At 41.8% G+C, this 13,804-nt stretch overlaps 1 protein-coding gene across 1 annotated transcript; it reads left to right on the top strand.

Moving 5' to 3' along the window:
* The first annotated feature begins 7,722 nt into the window (after positions 1-7,722).
* On the top strand, positions 7,723-11,694 carry LOC120733285 (carboxy-terminal kinesin 2-like). Its single transcript, XM_040031382.1, has 5 exons — positions 7,723-7,887; positions 9,319-9,458; positions 9,550-9,623; positions 9,775-9,850; positions 11,060-11,694. Exons 2-5 carry the CDS (start codon positions 9,357-9,359, stop codon positions 11,087-11,089), a joined length of 282 nt encoding a protein of 93 aa, XP_039887316.1. The 5' UTR covers positions 7,723-7,887; positions 9,319-9,356; the 3' UTR covers positions 11,090-11,694.
* Positions 11,695-13,804: the final 2,110 nt, after the last annotated feature.

The following is a 13,804-nucleotide window of genomic DNA, read 5'->3' as shown; positions in this document are numbered from 1 at the left end:
AAAGATGTGAAACTTAAAGGTTTGTTATACATCCGTTTGCTTACATGAAAGACTGGCTGCATGTTTTTCTTTGTTGTTCTTGCAGGTTTCAAAACTACACGCCCTGGGCTACCAGCCAATTCTGTTTCTTGGACAGTTTGACCGTAAGGGCCGTATAGTAGGGGACGTGATCACTCACATCGAACCAGCGGAAGGTGCTGCACGTGACATCCTCATGAAGATGAGGAAGCTTTATGAACACCTTCTGAGAAGTAAGATATGCTTTGTCCATTATCTGTAACCAGGTGTCCTTATCAGGTAGCCTATCCTAGCTGTCTTTGGGTGATACTCATGGTACACCCTAGATAAGTAGGCAGATCATCACGAGGTACATAGAGACAAACAAGATGGTGAAGACGAGGATAGTTCAGAGTCACCAGCTATTCTATTCAACTCTACTCTATTCTGTTCTATTCTATTCAACTCTACTCTATTCTGTTCTATTCTATTCTATTATTCAGACAAGGTTCAGACCAGTAACCTTCTTGCTGTGAGGTGACAGCTGCCCTACATGTCCTGTGGCTAACATGAAAATAGTGTTATATCTGCCTTATTACCTCCCATGTGGTGTTCACATCACCAAAGCTAGCCATCGTGAACCTCTGCTGTTACCTGACTTAACAATTTTGTATATGTGTGTGTGTGTATATTATGGTCTTTCACACTCATGTTTATACAAATGTAATTGTACAAATCTTCTCGAACACCACACCTGATAATTCTCTTTGAGACTTTCTAGTATAACAAGTACATATGTAAACATGTTACCAATATGAACACAAAGATTCTTATACACTTATATACTTCTTAAGAGGTCACCTGATTACCTCCCTGAGGTCGTTAGCATCACCACTGTACAAAACTCTTAAGTCACAGTACTAGGTTGAAGTGTCAAATGTTGTGCACTACAAATTCAGGAAAGTAGTGTCATCAGAGGATAAAAGTCATTAGCTCTCTGGATTTATAGTCACACTCATTAATTTATTAATGTACAATGTAGAAAAGCACTACAGATGTCACACTACCCCCGAGGGCACTTGTACTGAATGATTTGGGTCAGTGAGGGTGTGAGATGACTTACTTGATGCCAATATTTACAAGTTGTAACTTTAGTAAAAACCTAACTGAAAACATGCAAATCACTACTTATTATGTGTTTATGTGTGCTGTACATTTTCAACCCCTTTTAATGAATATTTAGTATTTAAAATTTTGCAGAATTACAAGTTTCACCTCCTGCTAAAAGTTCTCCACCAGCAGCTGGACCATCCTCTGCTGACAGTGTGGATGCTGGACCAGTCCCAGACCCAGAGGCTCTAAACCAGGAATTTATTCTTCATTTAGAGCCTGAACCAACATCTTCATCTCTGTCAGCCTCCTGCATCCTCCTCTTCATCTCTGCTTCCTCCTGCATCCTCCTCTTCATCTCTGCTTCCTCCTGCATCGTCCTCTTCATCTCTGCTTCCTCCTGCATCCTCCTCTTCATCTCTGCTTCCTCCTGCATCCTCCTCTTCATCTCTGCTTCCTCCTGCATCCTCCTCTTCATCTCTGCTTCCTCCTGCATCCTCCTCTTCATCTCTGCTTCCTCCTTCATCCTCCTCTTCATCTCTGCTTCCTCCTGCATCCTCCTCTTCGTCTCTGCTTCCTCCTGCATCCTCCTCTTCATCTCTGCTTCCTCCTGCATCCTCCTCTTCATCTCTGCTTCCTCCTGCATCCTCCTCTTCATCTCTGCTTCCTCCTGCATCCTCCTCTTCATCTCTGCTTCCTCCTGCATCCTCCTCTTCATCTCTGCTTCCTCCTACATCCTCCTCTTCATCTCTGCTTCCTCCTGCATCCTCCTCTTCGTCTCTGCTTCCTCCTGCATCCTCCTCTTCATCTCTGCTTCCTCCTTCATCCTCCTCTTCATCTCTGCTTCCTCCTGCATCCTCCTCTTCATCTCTGCTTCCTCCTGCATCCTCCTCTTCATCTCTGCTTCCTCCTACATCCTCCTCTTCATCTCTGCTTCCTCCTGAATCCTCCTCTTCGTATGTACCTCCTCCTGCATCCTCCTCTTCAGCTCTGTTTGCCCGATCTCGTCTGATCTCGTGAGCCAAGCAGAGTCGAGCCTGGTCAGTACTTGGATGGGAGACTGCCTGGGAATACCAGGTGCTGTAAGCTTTTGCACTTCCACACACAAACTGCAGAGGGCACTTCTGCTCCTGCTTGTGCTTAGAGGCATGAGAACTTAACGTTTATGGGTGATAAAATCCTTTTTCTATATTTTTAACATGAGAATATCAGTTTTCCATCTTGTGTTCCAGAGTAATCGGACAAAAGACAAACGTAGAACAAGGAAAAAAGAGGCCAAGTGTCTCACCTATAAAACAAAATGACTGTTTTCTGAATAGTCTCACACAGATAAACATTTGCAGGGAATACCTTTTCCTTCAAAACAAACGTCACAGACTGTGTTTTTCTTTACTGATTGTATTTGAGTAGAAACTCAGATTAAAATGGCATCAGTGCTCATAAAATGATTTAACTGTAAAAGTAGGTGTAGTGGATCACTTTGCATAGATCTAGATAAAAGTGCAGTAAGCAAAGACTACAGTGGTCATTGAGCAGCTGTTCCTATAATGTGAATCTGGGATAAAGGCACAGATCATTTGTTTGCTTTTGTTTCCTGGTTCTTTCTTTCTTATCCAAATGGAAAAAGAGAGCATAAAAGTACTGTTTACAAGCAGCTTATCTATCTCATTGTGCCCACTATCATAAAATCTTGGTTGACTGAGCACTGAGCCATCTACCACTCGAAATTGAACCTGTGTGGGACAACAACAAAGTCCAGTATACTAAGTTTCAGTAATGTGCAGTTTTTTCTGTGGAAGATGTAAATCTAAATAGATGTCCTATTGTTTGCATAATATACCACTGAACTTTATAAAACAACTTCTAAAAGCAAATTTCGATTTATTTTAGATTTTCTCAAATCCAAACAGTGCTAAAAGCATACACACAGTCAAATATTTTACATACGAGGTGCTGAAGGTTCTGCAATGTTCCGTCAGTGCGCCCCAGGGCAGCTGTGGCTACAATGTAGCTTGCCATTACCAGTGTGTGAATGTGTGTCTGATGCATCTGTGGCTTTTTGTCACACTTGGAAACCACGGTGTTGTGCAGCTATTTGCCTTGTTGCAGGGTTTTTAAAAAACTGCAGTTTTGATTTTAGTGAAAGACACCGTCTCATGACTCATTGAGTGCCGCGACTGACGAGCCAATCCGTGGCCTGCAGTCTGACGATGTCACATTTCCTGACTGCTTGGAACCCCGACTAAGTCGTCCTGTAGCCCACATCATAACGTTTCCATCTCTCTGCTTGACTGCGGGGATGCTATTTTTTGCATCACAGTCCTATTTCAAAAGGTCAGTTAAAGCCACATAATTGGAATTTCGCTTCATCTCCCCACAGCACTTTCTCCAAAGTCTTCCCTGAATCATTTAGATGTTCACTGGCACTTGAGATGGGCCTATACATGTTTCTCCTTGAACAGGTAGCTACCCTATGTTAGCCTAGCTTTCTATCACTGATGCTCTGTATGTATGCTGCTGCCTCTCTCTCATGTTACTTAAAAAATTAACCCCACAGCTTCAATAACCGTATCTAAAAATCTCTCAGTGAAAGTTACGGTTGTAGGTTTGGAAACATTTTGGGGTAGCCAGTGTTAAATAGAGACAGGGCCACATTCTTTATCTAGTCATTGTAATGAAAGAAGCACATTAAAAACTATATGAGAGTTTGCTTTTAACAAGCATGTAATGACTCTACTTAGTTTAGGTAGTCTTAGGGAGTCAAACTGAAAGTAGCATTTTGTGGATGTTTTCCCTGCTGCCCGATCCCATCAGTCTCTTAAAGCATCATTTTTTTATGCGCCCTGGTGTGACAGTGGTTTCATGGCACTACAGGTTACCTGAGCACATCAGGTATATTACAGTTGAAAACGAGTGCCCGGCCTTCCAGTGGGTGTTCGACCCCTCGTGCACAGCTCAGGAGTCTAAACGACCCAGCAGTTATGGACATGTGTGTTTTTGGTGTGCTGTCCCTCGTTCTCCCTGCTTGCAGGTATATCTGTGTGTGTGTGTGTGGATGCCGGAGTTTCTGAGAGCACCTGTTTACAGGCACATTCAGGCCTGGTGGGTGTGGCCCTGCCAGGTGGTTGGCCACACTTGAAGACCATCACACAGCTGATCAATCCTTGTCGGAGGAGCTACTTAAGAATGCGGTGGCGCTCTCTCTGACGCTGGATCATTGCGTGACTTCACGTTAGTCTCTCGGCCAGTCAGTACGGATAGTTTGCCGCATTGTATGTGTCTTACAGCTGCCTGTTTGTTATCTCCCCAGGAGAAGCGTGGAGACGAGAGGGCAGCGAGCACGGGGTGCTCAGACACTGAGGAGCGGAGACAAGGAACACTAGCACTGGGAAGAGGACATTTCACGGGAGTCGGGAACGCACTGCGGATTTATTGTTATTTTCCATTCACTGTAAATAAACGCACTGCTTGCATTCAGAGCTCCGTGCCTGGCTCCTCCTTCCTCACATCCCCACGGTTGACGCTGGCCAACCGTGACAAATAGCTTTTCTTAGATTCATTATTAGTTCAACATTGACAAATAGTAGTTGACTAATATCAGGAGCCAAAAAGAAAACAAAAAACAAACTAAATAAATATTTCAGACGCTGAAAATAAATTATTACGGTTGTTTAAATTTGCTGTCAGCAAGTTAGGTCTAATACATGTAGTCAATCTAATGAATCAATATTACATGTAAAAAGTACAGAACTGAAAATAAAACTAAAATATAACGGTAAATGAACTGGTTCTTGTATAAAACTTTTCTACTCTCTACAACTTGCCTCATTCATGCACTCACTTTTTTCTATGCTTTTTCTCTGTAAGTGCTTTCTATCTAACATTAATACGCATTCATCCTCCCGATGGATGCATCGGAGAGCAACTTGGGGTTAGCATCTTGCCCAAGGATATTTGGCATGCAGGCTGGAGCAGGCGGGGATTGAACCAGCAACTTTCTGATTAGTAGGTTTCCTGCTCTACCTGAGCTACAGACACCCCAATTTGTGGTGCTCTGGAAACAACACGTTCTCATCCCAACAGGTAACGATGCTATGTGACAAATCATCAGTATGTGTAAATGTGTTTTTTGTTCTAATCATGAATCGCTTTGTAAACAAGACCTGATAGGGTTAAGGTTAAAGTTATGGTTAGAGTTAATGTTAGGGATAGGGCTGGAATGGACGGCTGGAGCCTCTCCTCCAAGTGTGTGTTACTGCCGCCATCAGCATTCTGTTGTATTCTGTTGGATGCTTTTCTCTGTAAGCACTTCGAGCCTGTACTTTTTTGCTTTAGCTGAGTAATGAAGTTGAATCAGTACTTTAACTTTCACTGGAACAATAGTATTTTTACTTCTACTTAAGTGGAGAATGTCTGATCTTTCGCCAACTCTGGCTGTCTCTCAGTCTTGGAATACCCACTTGTTGTCCAGTGGTGTCCTGGGAATATGGGAACTAGACAGACTGGGGAAACAATGGGAGGAGACACAAAGATGGAATCACTTTTACCATCTTTTATGTATTTGCTGGTCGTCTTATTTCTTCTATTTTGCAAGCACAGTGTTGCAATCATTGTCTTTGTGGTACAATGACACAGGTAGAATGCAGGTGTTTTCATGTAACACGATGCCAGAAAGATGAGTAATGTGTTTTGAAGACGAGATAAAACATCATGTTTGAACAAAGATAAGCAGCAGACACGTCTGTGTGTGAGTTATTCAGGTTCAGTAAGAAGGTAACATGTCTGCAGAATTTGTAATTCTTATGAAGATATTGCTTGTACAATAAATAAAATCCCTTTAACTTCTTCTGGAGAGTGTCTTTATATATTTAGTCATTTTGGGGCGATCCTTTATTTAGTAGTAAGTCTAGTCGGGGATATATATCAGAGTTTACTTTCAGATATGAGCATTGTGTTTCCTGTGGATGAATGAATGAATTATTTATTTATGTAATTTTTGAAAGACTGGCTCATGTAAAATCTCTGAAAGTATGACAAAGCTCTCCTGTTACACTTTATGGACACCTGAGCTTCACCATGAGGGCCTGTCTTTATTCACTTTATTCACTGAAATCCACTTTTATAATGAATTCACAGTAATCACTGACACCTTCAGAGCATTACATTCATTAAAGACGTCTTCTACACCTACTCTTCCAGACGACCGACACATACTTCAACCACTGCAGGTTAACCAGCCACTCATCAGTAAAGCAAAAACTAAATGTAAATGTCCTCATGTGGAAAAGACTGAAACACAACTCCCATATATCACTAATGTAACAGATCCATTTAGGGAGAGTGAGAACACTAGGCTGGATGTGGTTTAATGCAGGAACATTCATCATGTCTTGAGTTCAACAAATCATTTACATTGAATATGTGAGCTGGATGGTTACACGATACAATGTGATTGTCAACAATAACTGCAATGAACGCTGGTTTGAGGGCGGAGTCAAGGAGGCCATTTACGTGAAAAGGGAAAGACCCTCTCTGAATCAAGGAGGGGGCCTAAGGGTACATCTGTCACCATCTTACAATGCTGTGATTGCAGCCGTTCTCCAACTCTCTGTGAATGGTACTCATTGATCAGTGGTTGTTGATCAATGGTCATGAGAATTTGCATAATTAAGATTAAGGAACTGACCTCCCAGCCCATTGTTCCTTCAGTCGGCTGGTTTCTCTGACTGAAAACGCTACGTCCAGAAGAACAGAATCAACTTTTGGAGATTTACTTCCCTGATGATTGAGCACGCATCAAGACCTTTTAATCAGGCCAACAAATATCTTGTACTCAATTTTAGCAGCAGCCATTGTGACACTGATGATAAAACTTGTGTAAGAGTGCGAAGCTGTAAAAAAGTAATTATAAAAAAGCGTTTTTGTAGCTGAATGTTACTGGATAGCTGTTTCATCTGTAACACATCAAAATAACCTGCTAAGGTTTAATAGGCTATAAGGAACACACTCACTTCCTGAGCCCTGGGCAATAAGAGACGTTTTGTGTTTTATAATTTATTGATATGTTTGATCCTTTCTGACCTGCGTTAATGAAGCAGTCATTAGAGCACCATGTCCGCTATAATAGTTCTGTAGTTTGATGCTTGAGTCGTTGCAGACTTGTTGAAACTCCCTCACCCGTCAAAGCAGCGTCTTTGTTATTCGAGTCCAGCAGATGGGAGTGTTTCACTGTCTGACGGCTGTCTGAAGCTTCAGCTGGATTATCCGTTTTCATGTTTGATTAGAGGTTTGTGTGTGTGTGTGTGTGTGTGTGTGTGTGTGTGTGTGGGGGGGGGGGGGGGGTTAGCCACGAGTTGTCCACGATAAAGCGTATTCAATGGCCTGTCTAATATTGTTAGAATTCTCCTTTGGGTTAGTTTCATTACTCAATCGGGACATTTATTTGGAAAAAGAAAAAAAGAGGAAAAAAAAGAAAAAGAAGAAAAGAATTTAAAAAAATAAATAAATCCTCATAGTTTACATTTACAAATATCAATACTGAATGTTACGTCTCTCTGCAGCTTCTAATCGTCTCAGTGTTTTCAGCTGGTGCTAATTGGCCACACCTAGTCAGGTTTTCCATTTTAGGATGAAACCTCTTCTCACCCACACTCTGTTATTCATCTCTGTTTTTATGTTGCGGCTTTTGAGCCGGGTCGTAACATAAGTGGTGGCTCGTCCGGGATCTTTGGACATTTTAGTGGAGACTGAATATCAGTCTTTTGTTTTGCTTTTAAGTGGGTGAGTGATGGTGTTCAGTGTAATTGTGCAAACTCCCTTTAGTAAGTGTGTTTCAGCTGGGTGGCTGTGCTGCCCTTCCATCGAAGCACTTGTTTGTTGTTTTGCTTTATTGTTTTAGTTTATTGTGTTTGGTGGCTATCCTGGGTGGGGGTACGCTTCAGAGTTTGGTAGAAGACTGTATCTCTGGTCTGCTGCCTGCTCTCGAGTTCGCGTTTAAAGTTGCCTCGAGCCTGGTACACCACTGAAGACTAGGGTAGGAAAAGTAAGGGTTTTGTTGTTTTTAGTGTTTTAGGCTGGGAGTTGCACATAGTGAATCAGTGGCACCAAACTTGGTAGGAGGTTTGAGACTATTCATGATTATGGTCTGTAGCTGAGGCAGGTAGCCTGTTTTTAAGTTGGCATTGTGTGTACACCATGTGTGTGCATATGTCAGTGTTGATAGATGCTAATGAGATCCTTGTGAGGTGAGCGTTTTGTGAGGTGACCTTTAGTGTTGTGGGGAATATGGCTATTTTGTTGGATCACTTGTGAGTGTTGTTGGCCAGGTGATGGCAATAACACTGTGGGGTGCTGAGCCACCCTTGATGTGATCATTGTGTGGCCATAGCTCTCTATTTTGTGGTTGGTCACTAGTGTGCTTGATTTATTGAACTTTTTGGATTAGAGTAACTTGTTGTGGTATAGGGCCACTTGTGACTGTTTGTGTGGTGGAGACAACAGATCACTTGTGATTGTTTGCTACTTTTGGTTTTGTGTTGTAGCAGGTCAGGTAATCATTTTGGGTTTGACTGTTGTGCTCCTTTGTGTTGGTCACATGTTACTTTTTGTGTGTTCAGTGTGGCAACTTCAGATCCTCATGTAGGGGCATCCATGCTTAAAGATGCCGACTTACTTTTGAGGGACTTTTAATTTGTTTAGGGGTCCTAGAGGAACCCTTTTAAGGGAGGTGTTACATCCCTCTGCAGCTTCTAATAGTCTCAGTGTTTTCAGCTGGTGCTAATTGGCCACACCTAGTCAGGTGTGGATAAAAGCATACCTGAGGCAAGCTTCCCGGCAGTGCACTAGTCTTTGCTTTGGTGGCACCAGCCATTTTAGCCAACCTGGTTTTCCATTTTAGGATGAAACCTCTTCTCACCCACACTCTGTTATTCATCTCTGTTTTTATGTTGCGGCTTTTGAGCCGGGTCGTAACATGAGTATAATCACACTGGAAGTACCAGCATCAGGAATGTGGTTTCTTGTTTTTGGATCTATAATATTTAGTCTGGTTAGTTATTGTTACTGTAACCAGTGCAAAATCTGCTCTGATGACTCAACGTTAATGTTTGAGCGCTAAAAGAAGTGTGTTTTGTAAAGTATTAAAACTACCTTTAATGAAAGGAAAAACGGATCACTGCTTCCTATAAGAGTTGGTTTTCTCTGTGTGTGTAGCCACTCTGTGCCTGGTGGACTTGGCTGGCAGTGAGCGAATGGGGAAGAGCCAGTCTCAGGGTGACCATTTCAAAGAGATGACCGCCATCAACGGCTCACTGTCCAACCTGGGCGTCGTTATCGCCGCTCTGGCCAAAAAGGTCTGCAGCTGCAGTTTCTGTAGTCTTAGATGTCACACCTGCTTTCTTTACATTTACAGTATTAATGATCTTTTTGGCCTTTGTGTTCCAGGAGACTTGCGTAGCTTACAGGAACTCGAAGCTCACGTACCTCCTGCAGGGATGTTTGGGGGGAAACGGCAAAACGTGAGTTTGTTGACATCACAAATCTTTATAATGACGACACACAAAACTGAAGGAATTTATCCCCAAAAAATATTTAACAGCGTTTGATCTCATCACTTCAGATTGTGACTGTTTAGTCTTTGGCACTAATTTTGGATGTCTTTATTTGCAGCTTGATGTTTGTTAACATTGCTCCGGAGCCCGACAGCTTTGGGGAAACTCTGAACTCATTGAGGTTTGCCAGCAAGGTCAGTGCAGTCTTGTTTCCAGTGTTCATTGGACAGAGTACATTAGTGATGTCCTTACATCAGCTGTTTATGGTAAACCAAAGCCATACTCCATATCCATTTTAATACCTTGGTATGTAATTCACACTCACATTTTGTCTGAAGAGTAGGGATGTTCCTGGCGTCTTATTTACTAGTCGACTAATCGAGGGGGAAATAATTAGACTAACCAACTAAAGTAAAACTAAGGAACATTCAGATATTGAGTTAATTTTCAGAACTGATTAATAGAAACTGTCAAACTAGACGCAGAGGTATCTTAAACCATTCATCACATTCTGTTAAATACAAATGAAAATGTGTTACTACAAAAGATGTTCTATTAAAATATGACAATCATTTGAGAATCTAAAAGTACGTCTAAGTGTGGCGAGAATGATTCAGGTAATACATTATACAGCCGTTTTCTAGTCAGGTTGTGGGGGCAGCAGGAAGGACCACTCCTGACCACAGCTGATAGATGTAAACTGGCTAGCATGACCAAGGATGCTGGGGCCTCCTACTGGTAGGACGTGCCCAGCTGGAACAGCCTCCTGGCCAAGGTGGCTGTCACCTTTTGATGTGAAGGAGTAGTGACTCTACTCTGAGCCCCTCCCCCGTTGACTTAACTGCTCTCCTAAAGGAGAGGTTTTCCACCTCTCAGGAAACTAATTTCCTCTGCGTGTATCTGCGATCTCAGTGTTAACAAGAAGATCAGGGTAGATTAATAGATTTATGGCGTTTCTCAACAACAGTGCACTATCTGGTGGTAGATCACTGCCTAACATTTAGAACACAATGTACCAGCATTGGGCATCAATTAAAATGTTAACAATTAGATTGAACGACTGGTAAGTCTGATACAGACTAGTGACAATTAGTCGACTAGTCACATAAATCCCTGATAGAGCCCACAGAAGTGGCCTGCACCATGTGCGTGGCTTGCTTTGCAGTTTAACCACCAAAACACTCGTCTGCAGTGGAATTTCTTTGAGCTAATCGATTCATTTCATCTTCTAATTAATGTGGAAAATGGTGGCAAAGGTGGCTGAAATGAGTGATTCCTAGAGTTACATGTCAGCTTACAGCATAGGGATTAAGTTTACAGTATAAATACCACTGAATTGTACAAGGATTTGAAGTTTCACTGTAACTTTAACATTTTTGACAGTTTTGTTTTCTCCCCCACAGGTGAACGACTGCGTCATCAGGACAAAGTAGAAATTATTAAAAGTAACTTTTATATATGTACGTTTAAAGCAAGGGCGTCAGTTGTGTGTGGGTTTTTTTTTTTTTTTTTTGTTTGTTTTTTGTTTTTTTCCACCAATGTTGGATTATGTTTCTATATATACTTTGTAAAGGGTATTTTAAATTAATGAAAATGAATAAATATGATTGTTTCTTTTACCTGTTTCGTTGTCTGCCATATCATTAGTATGTTTCGTGGGAATTAAATGTTTATTTAACATGTACGCTATTACATTTACTCTACAAATAAAACCAAATTTAAAGGCTGTTGCATTTTATTGCCTTTTTTCTTTCCTTTTCTTAAAGTTATGAAGGCATCTTGGATGCCATTTCAGTGAGTGGGGGTTAATGCCCCACACTCTTTTCTGTCACTGCTTTGAATGCACAGACTGGTCTTAATGTTGATCTTTGTAATCTTCAGTGTTACGACCCGGCTCAAAAGCCGCAACATAAAAACAGAGATGAATAACAGAGTGTGGGTGAGAAGAGGTTTCATCCTAAAATGGAAAACCAGGTCGGCTCAAATGTTCTGTGAGTCATACTGTTAGGAGTCTACTAACATTTCCATAATAGAACAAGGCTGCAACCTTTGTACACTATATAAGGCAAAGAACTAATTTAGCCTCATTTTTGTTTTCATTCTGAGGCTTGTTTTATTAGCACATACAAACAACTCTTCTGAGAATATTAGAAAGCGTCTTGTATATGATCGGCTCGCACATGGCCCGAAGATTGGTTTACCTTCTGCCATGTTGAGGCCAAAAACCCTGAGGACAGAAAAACAAAAAAAACAAACAAATGGTAGGTTGTCTCTGTGTGAGAGACGTTGGCATTATACCCGATATTTTTAAAAAATGCAATGTGTGGATTTCTTTTACAGACAACATCTGCCATATTGTGGACCGCTCAGAGTCTCCCCCTCCAGCACTGCTAATCCAGACCCCACCGACTCCGCCCCCCTCTCCAGGATGCTCACAGGACTCTGCAGGATCACACCCGTCTGAGGAAACGGAACTCAACGTTAAACTCGCAACCTTCCACCTGATGTCGATGGCACTGAATGAGTACGTGCAGGAGATATGTTATGGATGCCAATCCGGTCACCCCAGCCAGTTACAACACAGTTGCCTGTTTGAGCTGCCTGTGTTTTTCGAGACCTACTATGATGAGGTGATGGAAAAGCTCCGGACGCCCCGATTCATCCCGGCCATCCGTCTGTTTGTTTGCTCATACAGCGTCAGTGAGGCTAAAGCACAAATCATCAGCACTGCAGAGCGTCTTCTGTGTGAACTGAGATCAGTGCCGCACATTGTTTGCACCACTGATGAGAATGTCGGATACCTGCTAAATACCAATCATCACACCCGCTGAGTTAAATCAGCGCTGCTCCACATGATTGGAAACTACTGGTCTGGGAGACACAAGATTTAATGTACATCTGTTATAAAAACCTTACTGTGCACTACACAGAAAATTAAATAAAAACGTATGCTAACACTTTTTCTGGTCATTTGTGTTTGTGTTTGGTCAAAGTGATTATGGAAAACACGCTGAGAAAAACATATCACAACCCTGCACACCCAGGGGGTTTAGGAAGTGTAAAGAAGCTCCGTATCGCTGTCAGTGAGGCAACAGGCTTAAAGCCGTCATTACCTGACGTGGAGCGTTTTTAAAAGGAGATGACACATATACTCTTCATAAACCTGCAAGGACAGAGGATACAGAAATGCAAGGATACAGAAATAGAGTTTTGGTTAACGGGACTGACAAACAGTTTCAAGCTGATTTGGTTGACATGTGTGAATATTCTGCAGATGATGATAATGTTAGGTACTTATTGACATGCATAGATGTGTTTTCTAAGTATGCATGGGTTAGGTGCCTTGAAACCAAGACAGGACAGGCTGTTGCTGAGGCTTTTGGTGATATTCTGAGAGAGGGCCGTGTGCCTGAAAAACTCCAAACAGATTTAGGGAAGGAATTTTATAATAAACATTTAAAAAACTAATGGAGCAGCATAACATCACACATTTTTCAACCTTTAGTGAAATGAAATCATGTGTGGTAGAGCGTTTTAACCGCACCTTAAAGGGGAAAATGTGGAAATACTTAACATCAGTTAACTCACCAAGATATGTTAATGTGATCCAAGATCTTGTACAGTCCTATAACCTGTCTTATCACAGCTCTATCAAAATGACCCCCACCGAGGTGTGCAAAGATAATGAGAAAGCAGTCTTTAACACCCTGTACAAAATGAAACCCCAAAAACCGGTGACTTTTAAATTTAATGTGGGCGATACAGAGAGAATATCTAAACTACGAGGCATATTCTGAAAGGGTTACCATCAGACCTACACAGACGAGTACTTTACCATAAAGGAGCGTTTAGGAAGAGACCCTCCCGTATACAAACTGGAGGATCTCACAGGAGCTGCAGTGAAAGGTGTATTTTACGAACCTGAGATACAGCAGGTGACTATTGACAAAAACAAAAGGTTTCAAATAGAGAAAATACTTGGCAGAAAAAAAGAGGACTGAAAAAAGTTAGCGCTGGTCAAATGGCTCGGTTGGCCTTCTCATTTGAATTCATGGATCCCTGAAAAAGACATCGTTGAAGTGTGATTAACAGAGACGCCGCAGCTCTGCATACTTTCATTCTGCACTAGACAAAGACTGAGGAAGGAA

Source organism: Simochromis diagramma, unplaced genomic scaffold (genome assembly GCF_900408965.1).
Source record: "Simochromis diagramma unplaced genomic scaffold, fSimDia1.1 OVJJ01000435.1, whole genome shotgun sequence".
Classification (NCBI taxonomy): domain Eukaryota; kingdom Metazoa; phylum Chordata; class Actinopteri; order Cichliformes; family Cichlidae; genus Simochromis; species Simochromis diagramma.
This window is presented reverse-complemented; position numbering and strand designations above follow the sequence as displayed.

Coding starts and splice junctions, on each gene's coding strand:
- LOC120733285 (XM_040031382.1), top strand. CDS start 9,357: ATGGGGAAGAGCCAGTCTCAGGGTGACCATTTCAAAGAGATGACCGCC. Junction 9,624..9,774: donor TTGGGGGGAAACGGCAAAAC/GTGAGTTTGTTG, acceptor CTTTATTTGCAG/CTTGATGTTTGTTAACATTG. Junction 9,851..11,059: donor CATTGAGGTTTGCCAGCAAG/GTCAGTGCAGTC, acceptor TCTCCCCCACAG/GTGAACGACTGCGTCATCAG.